Raw genomic sequence first — 25,249 nt, 5'->3', positions numbered from 1 at the left:
TTTGTTTTGTTGTTTTTACATTCACAAAAACAAATCCAAGAAAAAAAAGAAATCACTAAATTGAATAAAATAAAAATAACTACAAAAAAATGAAATGAAAAACGTGGTACTAAGCAAACGCACCCTTGAAAGGATTTTCATCAAGAAGCAGCTCTGGCGTAGAAAGAATAAAACTGATGTGGCAACCTTCATTGAAGAGCAACTGGAAACATCTCGGCAGTGTCATGGTTACAGATGGATGCAGCAAAAGTGTTGGTGTATTATTATTTTATTTTTTTAAACAATTAAAAAAAAATATATTTTTTTTTTGCTGCGGAAATGGGCTTCGATACATACACCATAGCAGCTGGAGTATCCCACAGCTACTTCATTATAACACGACACATAAACTTTGTAAAAGCGAAAGCTGAGACAATTTTAACCACGACGTAGCTGTTGTTTCCCCTCCCTGAACGAGAACTTAGCTCAACTAGCAGCACTAAGATGCAGTGGCGGGCCATGTATTTTATACCTGCACTGTAATGATTTGCTGGAAATGTACGGTAGATTTTCAACGGTATCTTTCAGTATTTCATAATAACTGTAACATACAGTTAAATGTTCATCCCTCGTGCGATGTTCACGGTAGAACCACGCCACCTGGTGGGCGGTATGTGATACATACAAGCAGTCAGCAAGACGGCTGGAACAGCGTGTATACGAGCCTCGGAATAAAAGCCTGTTGCAGTGAATCAAGTCGTTGTTCATCTGGGTCTTAATTACAATACAGAAACATTACACCCCGCATGTAAATTAACAGTCAATTAACAATAACAGCAGACTACTGTAATTTATCAGCATAATGCAGTATTTTCTGTAAAGTGGTGGATATATACGCTTCTCTATACAAGTTCTGTGAATCACGATCCATCTACATCGTACGGTCTATTGTAGGTTAATGTGTCTGTAATGATCTGCTCTGACTGCAGTGCGAGGCGCCTGTGTGTGCACTTTGGGGTGGCGGAGTATGGGGTCAGATCAGTCTCAATAATTGCAAATGCACACAGATAGACTCCCAAATGCAAACAGAAAGATTCACAAATGCGCACAGAACAATTCACAAATATATTCGATTTACAAATGCACACAGAAGGATTTACAAATATATTCGATTTACAAATGCACGCAGAACAATTCACAAATACATTCCAATGCACAAATAAATAAATTACGATTTATATAAATGTAAAAAAAAAAATCACAAATATATTTCTGCATTTGTATGTATTTGTGTGTGGATTTGTATGTATTTGTGTGTGGATTTGTATGTATTTATTTGTGGATCGCACTGCATTCATTTGCAAATCGCTTCACATTCATGTACGGATTTTTGAGACTGCTATTTCATCGAACTGTATTCACTGTGTCTAGCAAGCCACACGTCGGCTGTTTACCATAGCTGTATGAACACAACATAAACTGATTTGGCTATGATTTAACGGCAATAAACCAACAAAAAGGAACTCCGAAATAACATTTATACACATAGTTTGGTCCGGTCTCTACTGATATGAGGTATCGTAGAGCTCTGGGTGAACACAGACGGCTACAATATGTATGAATATGTATGAAGCTGCGCTCATGTGATTGGTTGAAAATGAGGCTGACATCTGATTGGCTACAGACAGGTCTATGTTGAAAAAAACGCATTTGTGAATCCAGCGACAGCAGAACAGTCTCAAAAATCCGTACATGAATGTGAAGCGATTTGCAAATGAATGCAGTGCGATCCACAAATAAATACATACAAATCCACACACAAATACATACAAATCCACACACAAATACATACAAATGCAGAAATATATTTGTGATTTTTTTTTTTACATTTATATAAATCGTAATTTATTTATTTGTGCATTGGAATGTATTTGTGAATTGTTCTGCGTGCATTTGTAAATCGAATATATTTGTGAATTGTTCTGTGCGCATTTGTGAATCTTTCTGTTTGCATTTGTGAGTCTATCTGTGTGCATTTGCAATTATTGAGACTGATCTGACCCCATAGCGGAGGGGCTCACGGCAGCTCCCGCTGCTCGTTCACAACAGTGCAGAACATACGTGCTTTAACGTCAGAGTCACCAGAAAAGTCTCCAATAACTCCAGAAAAAGTCGCTAGATTTGTCACTAGTAACTTTTGACAAAAAAAAGCCATGAGGGTTTGGAAAGTTGCCAAATTTAGCGAGAGACTCGCCAAGTTGGCCACACTGGCACCAGCTAAATATGTCCCCAGAGCAACATTGGACGTAACAATGGTTCCTATCACATATTAAACCAAACAAAAATCCATCTTCATACAAATAATAATATATAAACAAGCATATTAAAGCTACTGCAGATGTAAAAACAAACAAATTTAACTTACCAGAGCTGCTGTTCACTATTTAAGGACAAAGTCCTCCTCCTTTCTTTGTTAACAAACAGTTTAATCTCACGGTTGTTCAGTACATCCATGCGTTTTAGTTCCAGTAAGAAGTCCTTCTCGATTCATGGGCACCAGTGAAGACAGTTGAGCCTCCCCAGTTGTATTTCTTGAATAGGTTTTAATGCGTTTGAGGGCTGAAAATCGACAGAGGCAGCAGATATTGGGATTGTCACCACCCAACATGTCAAGCCCACTAGCCCACTGACCAATCACGTACATGTAGGCCAGCTAGCAGGCTCTGGCACGTCAAAGAATACGCCCAACGTGTCAAACTAAAGATCTGATTGGTTGAACACTATGACAATCAACAATATCGTCCCCATTCAGTTAAACTGCAAAGGGTAGTTTAATGAAAATAACGATACAGACAAAAACACCCATATAAAAATGTTTCAAAACGCTGCAGAAACTACTTCTAACTAATCTGGGTGTCGTTTTCCGTCCAGAAGACACAGCTTTTTCCAGTCAGGTCGGGATATTTCAAAAGAAAAAGCGCAGGCGCGTCCTACTGCAAATAAATATACAGGTGCAATTACTTAGCAAACGTTTTTATTTTTCCAAACACTGTATTTTGTTTATTTATCCTAGATCAAAGGTATCAGATTATAAACAGAGCCTGTTAACTTTGGGTTTTCCATCTCATTGCGACACAGCCCCAAGATCAGATAAGACCATTAAAAGGTGCATAACAATGCAAGAGCAATACAAATTCTTTGAGAAGACAAATCCAGTTAGCCAAGTGAAGAAACACACCTACACACATCCCACTGCACTTTTTCTGCTTTCTTATCTGATCTTGAGCCTCTGGATACTGGCTTCTTTGGGAACAAATGCCTAAATTGACCACATTTACTCTGGTAACTCGAGTCTGACTTAATTTGTGCCATTATACATCAAATCAATTCAAAAACATATTCACGCAACAATTATGTACAAGTTGAGTTCCCAGTAGTCACAGTTATTCACAAATTCAGCCCTTAAATACACAATCCTTAGAAAAGTTGTGTGGATTCATTATTCGGGTACACTGAATCTGATTGACGTTGTAGCATTCTTTCTTTTCCTTTGCTAAATTAAATTGTCAGAAATTAAAGTACAAACTTAAAAGATATATCTTCCTAAACTTCTTTACGTGTTTTTTTTCTTCTTTTGGATCCATTTAACAGCAGGACAACCTGAAATAAACAGACATTTTTGTGAAACAATGTTAAAATTCTGTGCCACAGCATGTGTACAAACACTTCAGTAAGCTACAGTTGTGTTTAATCGAATCACCAAATGCAGCAACAGAAAGTTTCAAAGACAAGTGGGAACTGAAATGGGAACCCTCGAACTCTTTGCTTTTCATATCCAGACACAATCAGACTTTGGAGTAAACAGTAAATTGAACAACCTGTGCAAACACTCCTTCAGTTTGAGGCATGCACAATTCCCCCCCAGCTGTCTTTTAAATCTAAGGACTTCTTTGTCAACAACATACAAGTAATAATTGAACTGTGGACACAGTGTGCCACTGACAACTTCAGAACTAGATGCAAATATTCAGTTGAAGTCACTAAAGAAAAAAAAAAAAAAAAAAAAAGTACCATCTTTCAAAACTGAATCCCTTCAAAAAGGGGAAAATGCATAACTTCATTCAACTGCACAGTACAGCTGAGGTGTTGCGGGGTCATCGTGCAACATATAACTGGTGCCTACTCCAGACACATATTGCCTATTCAAGACACACAGACACATTTTCTGAATGTGCAAACAGGTGAGTAGATATTATCCACCAGGTTTAATAGCAGTAATTGAATAAATTGGGCTCCCTCCACAGGAGTTCACCGTCACAACAGGTGCACTGAATGAGCTCATATGTCCACGTCGTCTGAGTCAGAGGGGCCGGATGACTGGGACTCCTCCTGGGACTCTCCCCACACAAACTTATAGTTGTTCTCCAACTCCTGCTGCCTCTTTTGCTCTTTGTAAACCTCTTCTGTGCCTCCAGTCTGTAAGATGGGGGGGGGGGGAAATGATGGTTTTACAAACAACCACCTTTATGATTGCATGTTTATATGACTTGTGGAAAATTAAAAGGAAACGTCACTTTTTCAACGTTTTACCCACATAATAAAACGCTTATTATACGTGTCAAAGTCCTTATTCTGATTTGCTGAATGTCAAAGACAAAACACACACATTTTGTAGACAGTTTGGCAAAGGTTGAAGAGAAGTGTACTTGAGGGTGGTAAGAGGGTTTCAGTGAGGAGGAAAAAACAAAACAATAATCACACTAGTTGAAAAGGCTTCGTTGGCTGTGTGAAATAGCCCTTCTGCTCCCTTCCCTTGCAGGTTAATGTTTTACCTCGTAAAACATGTTTTCATATTTTATGATGTTAGATGAGGATCTACAATAAAATGCTGCACGAAACCCTGTGGACCTAAAGTAAGTAAAGTAAATAAGGGCTGGAATAGTATTGAGCAAACTCTACAGCACACAGCTGCTGGTGAACACAGTATTGTGTGCCTAAGCCCCACCCAGAGGCATCCAAATGAACCCAACAAAAAGTTACTACCACTTCTTAAATTACCAGGAGATTTATGAGGAGCTCCCTGAAGGACTTTGTGTCTTCTTCTGTCAGCCACTGATCACCTGCCTCCTCTGCATTTTTCCGTGTCAAGATCTTCACCTCAATTTTACCTACAAAGAAAAACAGGGGAAAAGGCAGGCGTGCCGATTACACACATGTACTTCCAAGTGGCTCCGAACAAATAATCGTGATGAAGCGTGATAAACATAACTGTGAATGAAAAAGAACGCACATGGACACACCTTTCATTTCCCTTTAGTATAAGCTTCAGCTAGCAGCAGTCAGAGATATCTTTTTGCGTCTGTGATCTTTACATTTTCAAAGTATTCGGTTTTAAAAAGTACCTAATTTAATGTGTCCCTGATCTAATGTCTAAACAGTTTCTCCATCTTCTGAAAAATGAAGGACACCCTTTAAACTATTAGCATGTTAAGTGTCCTTTGAACAGCTTGACCTGGGAAAAACCTAAATCTGACAGTAGTATGCTTTTTAACAAAGATGAGTGAAGTACAGAACTACTATATGCTCAAGATAACAGAGAGAAGAGAGAAAAAGGCCATGAGTGTTTCGGGCCCCTCCCCCATCATACCTTCTGCCTTCAGTCCTGCTCTCTCTAGCTGTTCTTTAACCACGTCCTTTATGTGCTGCCACTGGGGGTCTCCTTCGCCCATCTCCTGAACTTTGACCTCCCCATCAGGGCTGCTGCCCGTCTTATACTTAGTAATTTTGATCTTAACATGGTCGTCGGCTGCTTGGTCTGGGGTGACGAGACAAAAGAGGGACAAACAACACAGTTCACCTCAAAAACCTATCAGCAGGGCCACAGGGTGGAGGAGGTAAGAACCAAGATTGTGTATTCCAAAACACTATCTTATAAGAATTACATTTCTGCACTGTCATCAATTTATAATACTGTGATTGATTTAATTACAAAACTTCACCCACAGATACATAAATGGCAGTAGAGGAAAGACTACTAACTAACCAATGGAATTCAAAATATCAATCTGAAAACATAGATCCTCCGTGGAGAACTCCATGTGTGCGTCTAATCTGGGATGAAAGATGTCACAACGGAGATCTACACCACGTATGAATGAAACATGACAATGATGGAGGTCGACACAGAGTTAACAGATATGAACATGACCACAGAGGGACAGGGTGCCCAATTACCTGGCTGCTTTGGAGCCAGGCTGGGGCTGCCCCTGGTGGGGTCACTGGCTCTTTGGACTCCTGGTGTTTGCTGCTCTGGGTCCTGGACGTCTTTCTCCTCCAGATGATCAAGGAGCTTGTCCAGCGTCGTCTCCAGTGTCTGTGTTGCTTGAGTGCGATCAAACTCCCCTTTTAGACCTTCTGTCTCTAATTCCTGCTGAGCCTAAAACACAACGACAATTGCATCAAAGCATCCTTAGATTGTTCCATTGTGTCTGATAACATTTGAATACATCAATCTTCATGTTGAAATGACACATTGTCTATAATCTGAAACCTCGTTTATGATGTTGTCAAACTCCTTCTGCATTTCCTCCTTTATCTCTTCAATCTTCTCAGTGGTCACGGAGAGATCGACCATCTCATCCTCGAACTCCTGTAGTAGTCGTTCATCTTCATCTTTCTCTTCCTCGCCAAGCTTCTCTGTCACCCTGTCGCTTGTCAGTGTCTCTCCTCGACTTTTGACCTGGTTTTGTGCTTTCTAAAAAAAAGAAAAAGAAGAAGAAGAAAAAGCAGCATTGAATTGGAATACCCATACACTGCAAAGAAACGTTCATCGTGATCTCGGCGAGTACTGACCTTCCTGTTGCTCTCTTTGAGATGTTGGACAAATTTCATCAGGTCTGCTGGGTCAGTGATGATTTTAAAGTTAAATTTTTCAACTGAAAGACATTAATGTGAAGAGAGAAATGTCCAACAATGAACAACAGACAAAATAAATGTTTGATTAACAAAGTTCTCCATTTGGAACATTCAGTTTGCAAATCTGAGAACTTAACTGCAAATAAGAGACTCTGCGGTTCTATTAATCTTGTTTGAGGCTTTGTGAAGCAGCAGGACATTGAATGATCATGAATAACATTGGTCTTCGTTGTGTGTTTTTGTGTGTGTGGTAGAGATGCGATACCTTCATCGCCATCATCTATGACTTCATTGTCTGTCAGTGAGTTATAGCCATCATCTGCCGCCTGTGCGTAGAAAACAAAACCCTGTTAAGAGTCGAGAAGTGGTGAAGGAATCAACCTACAGCCTCTAGCAGTTGGGATCTGGCTGGAGAAGAACCACCTCAACATTTAAGACATATATTGCCAGTTAACCACAACAATGAAGTTTGAAAGAAAAATGTATCAACAAAGTGTCAATTTAGTCTGGTTGTTATTAACAGCACAAAGAGAGAAGAGAAGCCGTGAAAATATATTCTATTAATATGGGATTAAAAATACTACAAAGCTTCTCCACTAAAGAGAATTTTGACATTAAAGCATTGGCACAGTTATTTACAAGTGAAGCATCATTCATTAAAAGAGAAAACGGATTCCAAGACGTATTTCTGTACCTGATCTTCCTGTTGAGAAGCAGATGTTTTTGAACTCCGTGGCTTTGTAACTCCCTCCCAGAAGTCAGAATCTTCTGTCTCCTCTGACCCGGCGTCCTCAGACACATCAGCAGTATCTGTTTCAAAATAAAGGCACACGCAAGTTTACATCTAGTGTGAAGGACTTAAAAACCCAGTGGATATTTATATTTCGCGGATTGACAAATTTCCACAATATTTTAAAAAGGTAATTTGTAAAATAAATGCACCTTTTGTATCTGAGTGGTTCAGGTCATCACTTGGTGCAAATGATGTATCTTCTGCTGTTACTTCCACTGCATCATCTGCCCCTTTATTACCAGCCAACATCTCATCAAGACTCCTCAGCTCCTCTGAGATCTGCTCTACTTTACGCTTTGTGTCCGCTGGGAACAGACCGAGGAGGAGGAGGAGGAGGAGGAGGAGGAGGAGGAGGAGGAGGAGGAGGAGGAGGAGGAGGAGGAAGAGGAGGAGGGGGGAGGGAAAGAAACAACAATCATATGACACATTTGTTATTGCTTTAAAATTAATATTGAAGATTTCATGTATCAAACACCTATTCAACAACAAATGTCAACCAAGTTGTACATTGTACGGCTTTATCTTCCTATCCGATATCACCATCACACTTTCAAATACTCCTTCCCCACATTATGTTGTGCCCCAGTCTCCTGCTTCAACAGGACACAACATTCAGGGATGTAACATACAGGACTCTCCCCAAATGTTGCGACCCAGTGTGTACTTACAGACTTGAGCCTTGACGTAATCCATGTACTGTTGGGCACTTAGTGCTGGCTGGCACACAATACTCTGTGGCTTGGCAGTGGATGGTGGCTGCAGGAACGGATGCAGGCAGGTACGACTGGTGTGAACTGTCAGCACATAGCGGCACGACTGAGGCTCATCCACTCGGGCAAGGTAGTCACCTGAGCCTTCTTCACACACAAACTGGAAACAATAGAGTCAAATTAGAAAAGCAGTTTCTGAAGGAATTGCGGAGCAAATACTGGATGCTGAAGAGCTGATGCTACCCTGTATGGCTAAATGTGTAAGAAGGGAATGGGTTTAATTAGTATAAATGTCATCAAAAAGTTGAAGAACACCAATAGCGCTCTGCCTGAAAATGTCCACGTCCTGCGTGTGTGTGTGTGTCTCTGTGTGTGTCCAACTGCACTTATTAGCTCATCACAATCAGCTGTGTTTGTCTGGTTGGTTAAAATGCGGATTAAGTTTGCTGTCCTCCAGAAATGTTTGGTGGCGGATCTTCTCACTTTCAGGTTCCCACGGCACAATGTGGAAGTCGGTTTGCTTCCACAGCTACATTATTTGAAAGAACACAGATTTAACTACATTTTGACGTGAAATTAAGTATGAAGAGTGAACATTGTGGGAATGGGAGCATGTTGAAGATCATCAAGACGACATTTCTGCTGCTGCTACGTCAGCAATCAATGGTGATGGTATTTGAAAAGTGACTCCTCGGTTACTTTAGGCAGAGGTGCACATCTCATAGCCCTGCTTCCCAGGCAAAAAACGTAACTCCTAAAGCTTAAATATTTTACGCAAAGATTTAGGACTCCCTGATGAACACATTGTGTGAAATGTGTGTGTGTAGTTTTAAAAATGGGAGCAGGTTAGAGAACTGGTACAGCTTGTTGATTTTGGAGTCAGTTAACATGAGAGCCGATGCAACAGTTGGTTGGAAATCCTCTCACTTTCAGGCTCCTGAAATCATTCATGAAGAGTGATAATTATGGGCCAGAGAGCAGGTTAATCATCATTTTTTGAGAAGATTTCACCCCGTAGGCCTTAGACCTATAAACCCTGTATTCAAATGTCTCACCCGGACTTCCGTCTCTCTGGGATTTCCATTTAGGTCACACTTTGATCCATTTACATAGGTCTGACTGTGGTAGCGCTTCAGCCGGTGCTGTTTGGAGGCCTGCGAAGTACACAGAAGAATATTTTTTTTTAACCAAACTGATTTGCACTATTCTTGGAGACTCAGTGCATCATCCAAACGTTCAATGCCTCTGATGTTTGTGCACAGTCATGATTATAGTCATCATTACTGGAAGCTGGTAAATCAGGACTATAATTATAATGTGAATATGTAAGATGAACACCTGAGGCATTCGACCGTTAAGTACCCATTGCCACACACAAGTACGAGGGTTCAGTTTATATCAAATCATGTTTATCTTTCTTTCATGCATAACAATAATCAAAGATCACCAAGAATGATAGAAAAGACAACTGCAACCACAACATGGAGGAAACTTTACCTTGGCTGTTTCATTGCTCCAATCAAATTCAGATTCATAATATCCGAGGAAGAGAATGTCCCCTTTGATTTCTGTGTCTAAGGAAAGAAGAACAACGGACGTCATCAAGCGATCGTCATGGAGAACACTGATTAAAAACACGGGGGTAAGCCCTTACCTTCAAGGTGGTACTGTCTGATGTGCTGACCGTGGCAAAACTCGTATGTCCACCAGTCCTTCGTCTGCCGAAGACAGAGACAACAACATTTGAATAAACAGTGTTTGACCGACACATTTTCCTGTCATCTAGGCTACTTGCTCATCAACAATATCATTGATCATCCCGTTAGAACTCCACACACTCGAACAACTTGTGTACATGTGGTTATGTTTTTGAACTGGTTAAGAACAATGGGACACCTTCCAAAAGACTTTTTAACTCGTTGTATTGTTTGCTAAATTGTTGTATTTCACAAAAGTGTATTTATTTGTTATGATGGTGGTGGAGGAGGTCTTTGTTTCAGGTGGGTTGGTCCACCTCTGCTATAAAATACAGAGGAAACCCCGCATCAGAACTGATAGCATCTCTCTTTGATGAGCTTCTCCTGATTTTAAACATAGTCCCCCACACAGCCATGTATTTGAGGACCAAACTATAATTTCACCTTGCAGTTGTATTCTTTCACCAACCAGTCAAGTTACAGTTTACATCCATGGCTGTCCAGGGCCTTATAGTGCATGTATATGTAGCGACGACTCTGAAGGAAAGTAATCCAAGGTATTAGGTGTATTTTTTTTGGTGAAAGGGAGGTTATCAGTATGTTGATGTACGATTCCAGTGAATAATTTCCCGTGAGAAATATGCCATCTTCACTATTTCTACAGAGGAGCACAGAAGATTGATAGAGAGCTTTGTCACATGGTGCAACGATAATCTCACACTCTCTACAATGAGCTGTGGCAGATTAGCAGCAAAACAACATGTGTGTGTGTTCACGTGTTCTAATGGAACACAAAGTTGTAGACAATGCTTCGTATATGGATGTTGCTGCAAAGATGCTACGAATTATAAAACAAATGACACACACACACACACACACACACACACACACACACACACACACACACACACACACACACACACACACACACACACACACACACACACACACACACACACACCACACACACACCCTTAATCTGGCGGCTCAAAAGATCTTTACAATCATCAGTTTCTAGTTAGGCACCCAAGATTAGTGTCACATATTCAGTATCCGACAAAATGTGCAATATGGTTACAATCTCCCCTTCTGTTCCTGAGTTATTATGGTGTCGTATAATGGCACAAAAGGTGTTTTTGCAGAACATTATGTCATAATTAATATCGCGTTCACCAGAATGGGACATAACTCATATAAGGATGGACAGACAGACGGATAACCCCGAAACATACAAACGTAAAAAAAACAACATAAAGCAGCAATACAGAGACGTGTGTCTCTTTCATCATTTTCATGCTGACAGGACGTTGATTCATGTTGGTACTGTACTTTCATGTGTAGCTGAAAATGAATCATTTATATCGTTGTATATTTTGAATATATCATTATCAGTGTGTGATAGGTATTGTAAGCAACCACTTCCTGTTTTGACATCTTCTCAAGGAACGCCATACACTTAAATAATACGGCTGTGTTAGCTCACATGGCATGTGCTTTATCCATCTCTCTGTATTTTGTCTCTTTTTTACGCACACTGCAAAGTTGACAGAAGTTGTAAATAGGCAGCCAGTTGTCAGCCCATTTGCAACCCTAACCCCTCTCACTCTGCCCACCCCCTCTTCCAGCTGATGAACTCTAGGGATGCTGTACGACCCTGCCTGACAAATTATTCTGTTTTAAAAACAGGTTTTTCCCCACTGCAATAAGAACTCTGAACACATCTAACTAACCCTGACAGATAAACTGCGCTTCATAACTTTGTATTCTTTTGTACTGTGGATTTCTATCTTATGGTTGTATGTGGATAATGTCTGTTGTGTGTCATGTGTCTAATCTGATATTGATGTCTGTGTATAGATGTTCTGTAATGGGCTTATCCACCATGCTTTACCGAAAACAAATCCTACCGACCTCGGCCATGTGGTCGTTAATAAGTGATTGACTAAGCCTGTTTTGAAGGTTAAAATAATGCCCCAGTACCTTTTTGTGCAATTTTCAGTGTGCAGACTCAATTAAAAGAAATGTGCCCTTCTATGTTTGCACCTGTACCCAGCAGAGGACGGATGTGCTCAATATCCTCAAATGTTACGCTGCAAAGTTAACTAACACAGACAAACTAGCTTTCAATCTACAGTCACATACAACATTCACATCATCAGCTATGGCTCAAGTGATCCGATCTGCTTCCTGGTGTTATTTTGTGTAGTCACACAATAGCCATTTGCTTAAATAAGTCAGAATATAATAATTCGTTTTTAAACAGCATAAGCATCTATTTAGATCTCATAGATACAGCTGAGAACTCACCTTTACTAGACACTGGGCAGTGTGCATTGGACTGAGTAGGTCTGGGATGTCAGGCCCAGAGTACCCGTGTGAGTCCGGCTCAGAGGCAGGGTCCTGATGAAAGCGGACGGCCTGGGCTGGAAGTCGACACTCGTACACCTGCTTGTACTTGCTGGACACGATCATCACCTCCTCTGTCTTGGTCTGAAGGAGAAACAGCCGTTACGCCAGCTGCAGTATCTTCAATTCCATTGATTAGCAAAGTAACGTTACTTGAAGTTATTACACAACGTCAGCTGACTGTCTTCGTGGTTAGTCAAACTAAAATCTAATGAAGTTGTAACTAACTAAAGTGGAATTGAGGAAGCTGAGATTGTGTTGTGACAGCTGTCAACGATGGTTGCTGCGTAGGTTCCATGTAAACAACTTCAGCAGCAACTCTTCCTCGTGCAACTCACAAGAACATTGTGCATTTTAAATTAGGATTCTCAACCAGACAACAAAGAGGTTATTCGTTACTCGCGTCAGTAACGTTAAAGGCAGATATGTGACGCTAGCTAACGGCAGCGTTAGCCTAACGTTACTTTCTAGCTAGCAAGCTAACTGTTAGCTTCCCCAAAAAACACCCTCGCTCACCTGGCCCAACATGACGGGGTCTGGAAGAATTTGAATCCCATATTTCATCTCATTCAGCTCTTCGAAATTTAAGAAGGCTGGGACACAGAGGGGACATGTCAACATGAAAACGTACAGTCTTTTTAGCCACCGAACCACGGAAGCAGCCATGGTGGACTCTCTCCTCATGACAGCAACACAACACAGGACGCCTGACATGGTAGCTGCTGATTGGTCGATGCGAGAAGTGCGGGTCTGTCATTGGCTGCTTTTTGTGCCTGCCAATGGTTCTGGGGTAAATTAGTATACAACACCGGCACAATGTGAATGGGCGGAGCCTCTATCTTTGTAGCATTAAAAAACACATTAACAACCCACATGTAGGCTGTTTGTCCTTCCATATAATAAACTCACATTGGTACAAGCATGGGCACCAATTGGGCTCAAGCCATTTAGTTTACAGTCTATGGCTCAAGCTAATTTGGCCAAATTACAAACATACGGAACACCACACTAGTGTTTTCTAAGATTTATAAAGTCCAATAATTTACAAATATATATTTTTCACGACACATTGGTAGCCTGAAATGTGAACTCCCACTGTGTGGTATAGCCACCTGTGTCTAAATTGAATACTGAATTTGCATGATATAGCCAGTAGATCGTTTAAAAAAATGCTCTCACATGTTTCCACAGATAAAACCAGACACAGGCACACCCACCCACCCATCTGCACACACACACACACACACACACACACACATCTACACACACACTAACGCATTATTGGTGAGTAATGCGCAGGTCTTGTTATTGGAACATATTTGAAAAATAGCATACATGAATTTTCAGCAACCGTGCTGTAGTTCATGTATTTAGTGTGTTATATGTGATATGCTCCATGATGCCGCTGCTCCGCTGATTGACCGCTGAGTGTTGTGTTGAGGTGCGGTTTGCTCTCCGCTGCTGCAAGGGGAGCGTCCGTCCACATGCAGCTGCAGTGCTGTAATGTGCGGTCGCCTGTTTTTCTCCTTGTCGCTCCATTTTTCCACATCTAATCCCATTTACAAGACCACAGAGGAACACATTTATTAAGAGGGACAACCTCCGTGCAGGCGGGAGGTGAAACAGCCTACACACTGCGTCTTTGAACTGAGGTGAGCTCCCTTTTCTTCTGATTTGCATGGAATATTAATAGGCCTATGAATCTGTTTTCTGCACGGTATTTCTGTCGGTATCTCCAGCTCTGGGTGAACGTTTGACGGTTTCTCGACCAGGCAGAACATGTAAAGAAAAGACATGCGTGAACAATTTCGGAGCCAGAAAATTGTCGATAAAATGCCTGAATGCAATAGAACCTCGTTTTGGAGATGTGATTCAGCATGTAAGGCATGCAGGCCTAATCCAATCAAGCTTTGAGTGCATGATTTTTCTCCCTGCTGTCTTATCGCTACAAGGGAGGCTAATATAGGCCTCTCTGAGAGAGCGGAGGCTATTTTATCTGCAGCCATTAATGGTCGCTGGACAGACGATTACATTACTGTGACATTATGTATCTTATGTTTAAAGATGCAGGCAGCACGTTGTTGATGCTAAATAAAAATATTTAATATTCAGAATCTGGATGAGGCATATCTGTCACTCGTAATTTGGGAGGGACCCACAGAGCTGTCTATGAATCATGTCCACAGCTCTCCTTACCTTCTCACACGCTCCTTTTTAGGTTATCTAAAAACAGCAGCACAACTAATACAGTTTCATTCTGATTGGACGTGGACATTTCCACATGACTTCAGGTCATCTCTTCTCTCTCTCTTGAAATACTCTATCTTGGTTACTGTACATCTAAGGATGGTTTCACCATCACAGCGATGGCTATAGCACAAGGTAATCCCATTAATGTAAAAAACAACAGCCACAGATTGATGATGATACTCTTTAAAGAATTCCTTCCTGTGCTTCCAGTTTGGTGATATGATCATATCATGTCATCGTTTGACCACTATATTGTTGTCAAAATCTGCATATTCAAAGAGTTCTGTGTTCTGTGATGCATAATTGTGGATTTGTGTGGTTTTACATGTGTCATGCTTTGAAACATATTAGTCTACTGTGGCATACAGTTTATCTAGACAACCAAAATAATTCTGAACCTAAAAGCCTGGTTGTGAAGTGAATACAATCCTGTTATTGGATTAACTTTTCAGTTGTAAGACCTAAATTCTTGTGTACTCAATTTCCAACCAAATGTTTGAGTTCACACCTGTGAAGGGAAGTGAAACGAGTGCGTTTATGAATGTGTTATAGAGGAAGTGCTTTTAAAATGAACACATGGCGAACCGTTTCCTCTGAGAGATGTTTAAGTGCACAGGCCCACATTGATTTTTTTTTCTCTTACTACAATAAAGCTAAATTCACCCCCCCCCCCCCCCCCCCCCCCCCCAAACCCTGCAGAATTTCCCCTGGGGGTTTTAGGGGCTGATGAAGCACCATGTGGACGCGAGACAGTGTTTTGTTTTTTTTCCACACTTTATTTTTGTCTTTTCATCATAGAACACACATACAGAAAGAAAAAACTAACAAAAAAAGGATCTGGATTGCTCTGTCCCCTCAAAAGCATGGTAAATCCTGAGACATATTCGGGGGTTCTTATCTTGTGTTATCGTTGACATGTAAACATCGTCCATTTCTCCCACTTCTCACGACATGAGCTCTTATTCCGTGTCCATATCATATATTTCATTCACAATTTTCAGCCATCCATCTTGAGATGGTGGTTCTGCCCTGTGCCATCTCTTCGTAATAGCCTTCTTACAAGCTGCTAGCTAAATTTTCAGCAGATACCCGTCTTCTTTTAACACAATATCTGCTGTCATATTACCAAAGTAGAGAAACATACATGACTTAGGTATATCATAGCCCAGAATTTGGGTGATAACCGTATGGACATTTCCCCAAAACTGTTTTCTGGACATAGCCAACATACATGGGAGTGGTCTACATTTACTGCCCCACATTTCCTCCAACATGATTGAACAGTAGACAGACATTTGTTTGTAATTTGGGGATCTCAGATCAGAGGACCCGGGATAAAATGTCTATCATAGTCTATCCATCGTTGAAGCCTGAGCTTTTCTTTAATCTGTATTTTCGTACCAATTCAAACCACATCTCTAACGTAAATCGGGTGACAACATCCATCTGTTCAAGTAAATGTTTTGCTATATTTCTGTCTCCAATAAGGCTTTGAATTTCCCTTCCTCCTACATATCGTTCTAGGTTTTTCCATTGTGCTTCATAATCATTGGTACACCAATAAATGACTGGTCCGATATGAGCTGCATGGGAATATGCCCTACGGTTTGGTAATGACGTGCCCCCTTTATGTTTATTATGTACCTCAAAATAACTTTTTCCCAGGCTTGTTTCTCAGGGATCTCGATTGGTAGTGACTGAAAGAAATAGAGGAGTCTTGGAAGTATGCTCATTTTTATAGTGTCTATCCGTGAGCTAAGATCTAGAGGAAGAACAGCCCACCTCTCCATATCATCCCTAATGTCCTGATCCACTTTTATTTAAGTTAAGTGTTTGTTGTATAGTTTCGGATAGTTTGTAATTCAGTGTTAAAATCTCTGTTTTTGACAAGTTCAGTTTATATCCAGAATAAGAGCCGAACGTCTTAAGGTTGTTGATTAATACAGGTACATGTGTCAGGGTCCTCTAAATAACAGATCACGTCATCTGCAAAAGGGCCAATGACGTGTTCTTTGTTTCTGACCTTTATCCCTTTCAGGTCTTTATTCTGCCTAATTGCATGTTCCAGAGTCTCTATAAAAATGGCAAATAAAGTCGTTGAAAGACAGCATCCCTGCCTGGGAGACCGTTCTAATGCTATACTATCAGTCAGACTGCCATTTATTGTTATCCTTGCTGTTGGATTTTGGTAAAGTGTTTTAACATATTGAATAGCTTTTTCATTTAGTCCAAATTTCTCAAGTACCTGATACAGAAAAACACTGTCACTGTCCTGGTTTACAGCAGAACTCAGACAGCTAAGGCTGCACAAGGAACAGGCATGTAGGAGTGGGGACAAGGACTTGTTCAAAGGGGCAAAATACAGGTTTAGTAAGGCGGTGAGAGACGCTAAACGACTGTACTCTGAGAAACTGCAACTTTCAGCAAGTGACTCTGCTTCTGTCTGGCTTGTCTGAACAGTAGAACTTGTTCAGCTTGTCTGCAGACAAGCTGAACAAGTTCTGCTGTAGATTTGAAAGATAGTGGGACAGTCCTGACTCCCCCCTGTTGTTGTAATGTTATGCACCACCCGCCATGACAAATTCCTTGTATGTGCAACATACATTGGCAATAAACGGTTTCTGATTCTGATTCAAATGCCTTATTAAGGCTGCATTGATATTTTATGGTTAATATGTTCAATTATGTGTAGGGTTCTCCTTATGTTATCTTGGGTTTGGTGCCCTGTGACGTTGTGATGCTTTTTTACCCTATCATTTAATAATCCATGTGGCTTATTTCTTTTTGTTTCCAGATGGGGAAGGTGTTAACTCATTTCTGTGAATGTCTACATGGTTTCTGGAGATGCAGGTGCCTGCAGAGAACGCGCTTTCACTGACTGGATAGAGGCAGCTGGGTAAACTTTTCCTACTTATTATTAAACACACATGCAGTGCTGGTAATGAAGAGAAGCTAAGGAATGTGCTAATTGTATAATTGTATTCAAGATTTTAATTCCACAAATCATATACAAATGCAATTTTTGACCACTTATTTTAGGTGTTTGCAGTAAACAGCAATTTCATACAGACAGTGTGCACAGAGACATTTTGTTAATTAATGGAGGAGGCATAATGCAGAATCCTTCTGAATTTCCATTGTCATCCCTTTTATGTCACAGCAAAACAAACAGAAGTATTTATTGATGGTTCGTAATAAAGGCTCCCCTTATTCCTTTAACATCTTTTCATAGCTGAAAAAGCAAAAGAAAGTAGTTTCTTTGACAATATTCAAGTGATGGTGGCCGATGGTGATTTTGCTGGCATGTCGGACTCCTTTTGGCTCACTGAACTCAAAAAGATAGAAGTCTGGTAATTGTGAAGTAACTTCAAAAGGTACAGGCCAGATGGATTTGAAAGAAAGAAAATCTCTTCAGACATTTGGTGCTTTGTCAGATTAGATCATCATGCTCTAGCTTCAGCAAGACAACCAGCTTATCTCCTGTGTTTGTTGGAGAGCACATTGCTGATTGTATGTTGTTGTTCTGACACCACATAAAGCAACATAGATATGTAGCTGCAATCTAGAGTCCAGTTTTTATTGAATAATTGCTTTCAAATCCATTTCCCGTGAACCAGTAAGTGGCTCTGCCATAAATGTAACCACATGGAGTCTTAAGAATGCCCCGCAGCTCTGGAGCCAGAACTGATTTTTCAAGTCTGTCTTTCATACTGCTCATATTTATGACAGGGAACAAAAGCCACAGTCTTTCTCCTTTCTGTTTCACAAGACAGACAGTGTCTGTGTGCTGAGCTGCTGTAGAGGGATTGTAACACTGAAAATAATAATAAAAAAGTAAATTGACTGTGATTTTGAAAGATATTCTCTTGTTTTGGGCTAACCTTTGCTACTTTGGCTAGCTTTAGGTAAACTTTAAAGTGGATCTCTTTACGGTAAGTGTGGACAGGGGGAATAATTACAACGACCAGTCTTTGAACATACATATGTCTACGTGTCTACGTCAGGTTTCAGGATGCGCTCCCTGAGGAAGACGGTGTTGCTCGCCATCCTGGTGTCTGTGGTTCTGGTACTTGCTCTCCTCCATTCGTGGCCCACTCGGGCCTACACCACCGTGGACGTGTGGCAGCGACCGGGGCCAATTGAAGAGAGGCATCTGGAGGAGAGGCTCCCAGAACCAGACCACCGATTCGGAAACATCGCCTTTCACGTGAGGGACAATGTGGCAAGGTAGTTAATTTATTCCATCTATAAATTTCCTCAGTACAACAGAGCTCAGCTAAAGCCTGATTTCCTCACATGCTTGTGTCTCCAATGATTCGTCCAGCTTGTTGGCACGAAACGGATGCGTTTGTGAGGGTGAGAGTGGAGGAGTAAACCTGCCCTTCGCCCAACTCTTGTTCCCGCGGGTGTCAGCTCACCCGCTGCACACCGCCTTTGAGGCCTCCGAGCTGGAGGAAATGAAGAGGAGACGGGCCAAAGAGTACAATAGTTTCCAGAAGAGGTAAGCAGATAATGACACATTGGCATCTTTATGCTGAAACAATTAATGAAGCATGAGCTGTATTTTAGCTAAAAACAAACTACTTGAAGCACACTTATTGAATACAATTTTAATGGAGTTGGATTTGATTTCTAGTAATTCACTTTTTATTGCTTTTCAGTAGAGGTAACATCACACAGAACCAAGAAATCATGAATAGAAAAGAAAACATTAATAACAATACAACTAATAAAACAACAGGAAGATAAAATAATAATAATAAAAAATAAGCATTGGCATTACACATATTGCTATCACTCACATAGTATAGGTTACATATTAAGTGTAATTATGAATCCTAAATAAAAATTATATTAACGGTAAGGGCAATTATTACTGCACACATCACTTTTTATTGCTACCATTCACATCTAAATGTGATCATCCTTCAAATATACTATTAACACCTATTTGGGTAAATATCATCTTATGTTTATACAGTTATGATCATTCACAAGTCATAATTCGACGTGACCCAACACATTTCTATCACTTACATACAGTAGCAAAGCTTGTGCCACCATCACAACACCATTTATCACATTGTAATCATAATGGTAAAGGCATGACCTACTCTGCAGGCCATCTCTCACAAACCATGATAATAACATCTTACATAATTAATAACATTATCAGCTTTAGCCTAGTTAGTGATTCAATATTGTATTCATGGGGGCCACATATTTTTAGAAATACCTCCTGTCTGTTGTTCAATTTTTAAATGAATTGTTCATAACTGGCTGTTTCAGTCATTCCTCCCAACCAATAGAGGCGATGGTATTTTGTTTTCCATTTCGTGAGCACATATTGTTGCTTTATTTGACTAAATCTATCTTTAGATCACAACCTTTCTGTCTCTCGCTCTCTCTCTCTGACGTGGAGAAAGTCATCAGTGCCCTCTTATCAACTGTCTCAAACCGTCACTATTTACAGTTTGGTACCACTCAGGATTCATTATTCCATCATCATCTGATCCAGAACAACAATAAACTATTAAGGAGATCAAAATAAAAAACTCTTATGATGTGGTTTGTCTTCAAGATTTTCTTTTTCAGCCGAGAATAAAATCACATGGTTACAATGTCTTTTATCAATAGCTGCTATTGAATTACCTCTGCTGTTTGTGTTTTCAAGGAGCAAAACTCAATTTGTCCATGTAGTCTATTCCTGTCTATGCTTGTGGATTTATATAGTGTGTATGCATCTTCCTGATGTGGATTTTTCGCCCCTCAGGACACAGACGCCTGCAGATGTTCTCATCATTGCAGAGGCTAACAACCCCTTACAGTATCCAACGCAAGGGGTGGAGGTACGACCTTTGAGAACAATCATCATCCCAGGTAAGACTTCAGATAGAGCGGGACACAACAACAATAACTACTTGTTAAATTAGATTCATGTCCAACACCTTTGAACTGGTTTGTGTTGCTGTATTGGATTCGATGATTTAATTGAGGCATACAGCTAATAAATGATCAAGCTACTTCTTGAACTGACAGTGACTTCTACCGTACCAGTCTGGTGTACAAAAAGCACACTAGATATCACTTATCTGCATGACATCAGGAGCATGTGTTTAGCACAAATAATCAGAAAACACTGACTAATTTCATCATCATATGCTTTCAGGTCTGGCCTTACACAACCTTCCCAGAGACCACAACTCAGTAAGTATTTCAGTATGTCTGTCTTTACTTTTAGAGATATCTGCTGGGCTTTTATCACACCCAGATTTCTTTCCATCTCGCCGCAGATAAACATCACTGCCACGCTGGGAACGCTGAACGTGGCAGCAGAGGTGGACGGGGTGAAAATCAAAGGTGATGGCGAGATGCGCATGACTCTGTCGAGCAGCCTGCTGCCAAACCTGAACCGACAGCTGCAGTTTGTCACCTACACAAACACGCTGTTCCACCCCAGCACAGCCGACACAGGTGAGGCCTCACACTAAAAACACCTTTTCTCTGGACTAAAAAGTTAGTGGGGAAACTGGAGAAAAATACATTTCGTAAAAACAAAACAGTTTTTGTTGCTGTTTCTTTGTATTTAGCTTCAATACAGAATTAACAATGGTGAAAGCCTGAGGACAGACCATGACCAAAGACCAAATTTACCTCTCTGAATTATCTGTCTACCTGTTACCCTCTCATGGCAGGTGTTAACTTCAGTATTAATCTTTAGTGGATTGTACAAAAATATGACATTCGGTACATGTGCAGTACTGCATGTAAAGCAGATGGCTTACTCCAAACAGCATATCAACATATGTGCAGCCACCCGTCACAGCTGGATCTTATTATACTACTCAAATGCATTAAAAGTAGCTTGTGTTGTGTCTTTTAGTGCAGTTTGAGACAGAGGGGCATCAAGCCAGCTTCAGCATCAAGATTCGTCACGGTGTAACACCCAAACTGTACAATACAGGATCCAAAGGAGGTAAAACACAACACCATCTACCATGCCGTTATTTAACCACTGAACAGCAAGCCTTAAAAGACGTTAAGCTACCTTTCCTCTGTTGTTTGATCTTCCTTCTCTGCAGAGTACAATGTCAGTGCCCTCGTTACCATAGCGACAAAGACTTTCCTGCGGTACGATAAGCTTCAAGACCTTATCGACAGCGTGAGAAGATACTACCCTACCGTCACCATAGTAATAGCTGATGACAGCGAAATCCCCCAAACCATTTCTGGGCCTTACATCGAACATTACATCATGCCTTTTGGAAAGGTAGGAGAAGTGCCAAGTTCATACGCAAGACTTTAGATTTCACATTGATGCTCTTTGGTATTCCAGCTCTGCTTCATGTGTCGTAGGGTTGGTTTGCTGGGCGAAACCTGGCCGTCTCTCAGGTGACCACAAAGTACGTGCTGTGGGTGGACGACGACTTCATCTTCACAGCCAACACCAAGCTGGAGAAACTGGTGGACGTTTTGGAGAGAACCACTCTGGATCTGGTGCGGGACAAACTGTTTCTTTTAAACGACTGGGACAGTCTGGTGTTTTTGCTGTCAGTGACGTCAATCTGTGTGTGTGTGTGTGTCCAGGTGGGGGGTGCCGTGCGGGAGGCCACAGGTTACACTGCCACCTACAGACAGACCATCTCCATCGAGTCAGGGGAGGAGGATGGTGACTGTTTACACATGAGGAGAGGATTTCATCACGTCATCCAAGGCTTCCCCAACTGTGTTGTGACTGATGGAGTCATTAACTTCTTCCTGGCTCGCACCGACAAAGTCCAGCAGGTCGGCTTTGACCCGCGCCTCACCAGGGTAGCTCACCTGGGTGAGTACAGTGAAAGTTTAACTTTCACATCAACCATACAGTTCAGATGGGAGCAGTGAAATGACTATATACCAACATCTTTGACTATATTCAATGTGTTGCTTATTCAGTGTGTACCCACTCCATATTTACTTAGCGTTGATTACATACTCAATGTTTACTTGGCACATACAAGAGAAGAAGAGAGATTAATAAGTTGTTCCATCAACAGTATGGTCTTCAGTATACGCTTCACTTTGTATCTGAAAAAGGCACTGATGAAAAACCATTAGACTCAGCAGCGTAATCAGTGTAAAAGCTGTTTTAAGTCAATTGTTGCAAAGATTCATATCTCATTTCAGTTATAAAGATAGTATCGTATCATAATTGTTGCAGAGAGATTATACTGTGAAATGTTCTTGTCAGCACATACCAACATACCAGAATCAGTGCTCTGCTATAATTCAATTAAATGCACGCTTTAAATCAAATTTAATTACATTTTTTATTTAGTCCCCTAACATCCAGTTACCAACTTCTTTTTTATTCTATATATATCCTATAAATTTCATATCTGGTATCTTTGTTAACTATCCATGTGAAACCTTCATTGACTGGCCCACTGAGAGACAGGTTTAGAAGTGAATCAAGCTAGTCAACTAACGTTTAGCTTGCGTTTTGTTTTACAGAGTTTTTCATCGATGGATTGGGATCTCTCCACGTGGGCTCCTGTGATGACGTCATTGTCAATCATGCAACCAAAATCAGACTTCCCTGGGTCAGCCAATCAGAGAGCGACAAGACTTACGCCAAGTTTCGTTACCCGCCGGCCTCTTCTGACGCCACACACACGAAAAACGGCCTCCTGTTCTTCAAGAACCGATTTCAGTGTTTGACTCATAATTAGTTCCCCTCCTCTTTACCCTGAGGGTTCCTCTGCTCTTCCTGAGTTGCCAAAGAAGTTCTCCTCCGCCACGTCCCTTCAGATAAGCCTTCAGACATACACTTTGGTTTGCCTTTTCTTTATGCGAAAAACAGTTGCTATTTTAGCAGTTTTAGCATGTTAGTTCTGTCAGTGCTAAAAAAGTCCTCATACCAAGAATATGAAAGTCCAGGCTTAGAGAATCATCTGTAGTAACAAACTTGTTGACACCGTTAAATCACAGCATCACCGTGATTAATTCAAGACTTTCTTTTCGTTAAACCTTATCTGGCTATACATGTTCGAGTTGTTCTCACACAGATACCGAGCTTTGGGAAAAACCCAAACAAGTAGCATCTTTCCAGTCTGAGTCACTTCATTGTCATTCTAGGCTAATGTGAGCAGAGGTACATTTGTCCTCCTACAATATGCACTATCTCGAATCAAAGACTGAGCTCGGAGAAGCAATAGCGATGTCTGAGGACCTGAGAATGAGGACAAGAAGACACTTCTCAGAAAGTGACAATCCTGTAGACACAGAGCATACCGTAGGTATTCTATTCACCAATGCCACATGAAGAACGTGTTCAGAACTTTTCCACCTGTGGTACCTGAGCTCTGTGCCTGAGTGGCCGTGCCAAAGTTTTGGCAGCTGGCTTTTTATTATTTATTTATTTTGTATCTCTTTGTGTTATTGTTTTGCTCCCCCACCCCCCTCCCCCCTTACCCAGAATCCCATATGTCCTTTGTGAGCGATTAATCACGTCTGTGGAGGAGAAACTTTCTGTCCTCACACGTCTGGTGTCACCTGATCTAGGAGCAGCCTTGTTTCTATGTCTTCTGCTGTCTGTCACTCTCAACAAACATCTAAGGAAGTGGAGCGCTTCTGTCCAGTGCACGCCGATGAATGACGATGGAAGTGATTTGCATCTTTACATGCTGCCCAAAACACGAAGTTGAATGAATCAAAGTGCATGTTTATTTTTTCTCTCATTATAAGAGAAGAAAGGAGGACAAAACAGCACACTGAGACAGAATTAAAGAGAGTTTGGTGATGAATATACATCTTAAAACACAGAATGAGTAATCAGAGTATGAGAGGAAAACTGAGTGACACCAAGTCAATAATGAGACAAGGTGAGACGATGACGCACCGAGGTTTGAAGATCAGGATTTTATACCGACTCTTTGGAGACTGGCATTCATGCCTGAAGTGATGATGCTGTTGTTTTATACCATGACTTTCAGATGGCGCCCTTGTATCACTCTTTCTTTTCCTAACGAGTCAAATTAGTTTTTAAAATTGATTTATTAGCAAAGAGGTGCCAGAGATTCATCAGCTGATGTTGTTTTTCTTTTTAATCTCGAGAAGAATATTTTTGAACCACTTGTGTGATGTTTCTTTCGGTTTTGGATTTTTCTTTATGTTCACCAACATGTGACGTTAGCTCTGTGAAGAAGGGTCAGATTGAAACTTCATCAGTGACAGTGTTATAAAAGGCTCATGTGTAATGTATGTTCAAAAACTTGTCTCATACTAAGATTTGTAACTGTCGACAGATCTATAGCTGAGCTGAAACCCTTTTTTCTTTAGACAGTAATCTTTATTGTGTTAGAACAGCAATTAACTTGCCTGCTTCACCCAAAAAACACTGGTGTGATTCATCTGGTCACGGCATTATGAGCATTTTTTTATTTAGTTAAAATGTTGACATATTAAAATGTCTGTGGAAAAGCCTCTCTTTCATTTTCATTGCCCAGGGTGGGGGAAAG

General features: G+C 40.8%; 2 protein-coding genes across 3 annotated transcripts; one reads left to right on the top strand and one right to left on the bottom strand.

Moving 5' to 3' along the window:
• Window positions 1-2,966: 2,966 nt before the first annotated feature.
• os9 (OS9 endoplasmic reticulum lectin) lies at window positions 2,967-13,184 on the bottom strand (the record flags this gene model as incomplete). 2 transcript variants are annotated; one of them, XM_079157122.1, is made up of 15 exons in its annotated part: window positions 2,967-4,455; window positions 5,038-5,147; window positions 5,627-5,794; window positions 6,214-6,415; window positions 6,530-6,733; window positions 6,832-6,914; window positions 7,160-7,220; window positions 7,589-7,704; window positions 7,837-7,992; window positions 8,356-8,557; window positions 9,453-9,551; window positions 9,895-9,971; window positions 10,052-10,115; window positions 12,402-12,584; window positions 13,017-13,184. In XM_079157122.1, the coding sequence occupies 15 exons, from the start codon at window positions 13,182-13,184 to the stop codon at window positions 4,318-4,320; spliced, it is 2,031 nt and encodes a 676-aa protein (XP_079013248.1). In that variant the 3' UTR covers window positions 2,967-4,317. The 2 variants fall into 2 exon arrangements, with proteins under 2 accessions (XP_079013248.1, XP_079013249.1); XM_079157123.1 differs by having other exon boundaries at window positions 2,968-4,455; window positions 13,132-13,179.
• Window positions 13,185-14,054: 870 nt separating this feature from the next.
• b4galnt1b (beta-1,4-N-acetyl-galactosaminyl transferase 1b) lies at window positions 14,055-23,702 on the top strand. The gene is made up of 11 exons (XM_079186258.1): window positions 14,055-14,152; window positions 17,545-17,646; window positions 18,755-18,977; window positions 19,075-19,251; window positions 20,524-20,630; window positions 20,920-20,957; window positions 21,044-21,224; window positions 21,634-21,726; window positions 21,833-22,020; window positions 22,107-22,575; window positions 23,244-23,702. Exons 3-11 carry the CDS (start codon window positions 18,763-18,765, stop codon window positions 23,459-23,461), a joined length of 1,686 nt encoding a protein of 561 aa, XP_079042384.1. The 5' UTR covers window positions 14,055-14,152; window positions 17,545-17,646; window positions 18,755-18,762; the 3' UTR covers window positions 23,462-23,702.
• Window positions 23,703-25,249: the final 1,547 nt, after the last annotated feature.

Source organism: Pholis gunnellus, assembly GCF_910591455.1.
Source record: "Pholis gunnellus genome assembly, chromosome: 3".
Taxonomy (NCBI): domain Eukaryota; kingdom Metazoa; phylum Chordata; class Actinopteri; order Perciformes; family Pholidae; genus Pholis; species Pholis gunnellus.
This window is presented reverse-complemented; position numbering and strand designations above follow the sequence as displayed.

Bases quoted from the DNA above. Each gene is read 5' to 3' on its own strand.
- b4galnt1b (XM_079186258.1), top strand. From the start codon at position 18,763: ATGCGCTCCCTGAGGAAGACGGTGTTGCTCGCCATCCTGGTGTCTGTG. The intron at 19,252-20,523 runs GTAAGCAGATAA...TTCGCCCCTCAG, and splicing joins TACAATAGTTTCCAGAAGAG to GACACAGACGCCTGCAGATG. The intron at 20,958-21,043 runs GTAAGTATTTCA...ATCTCGCCGCAG, and splicing joins TTCCCAGAGACCACAACTCA to ATAAACATCACTGCCACGCT.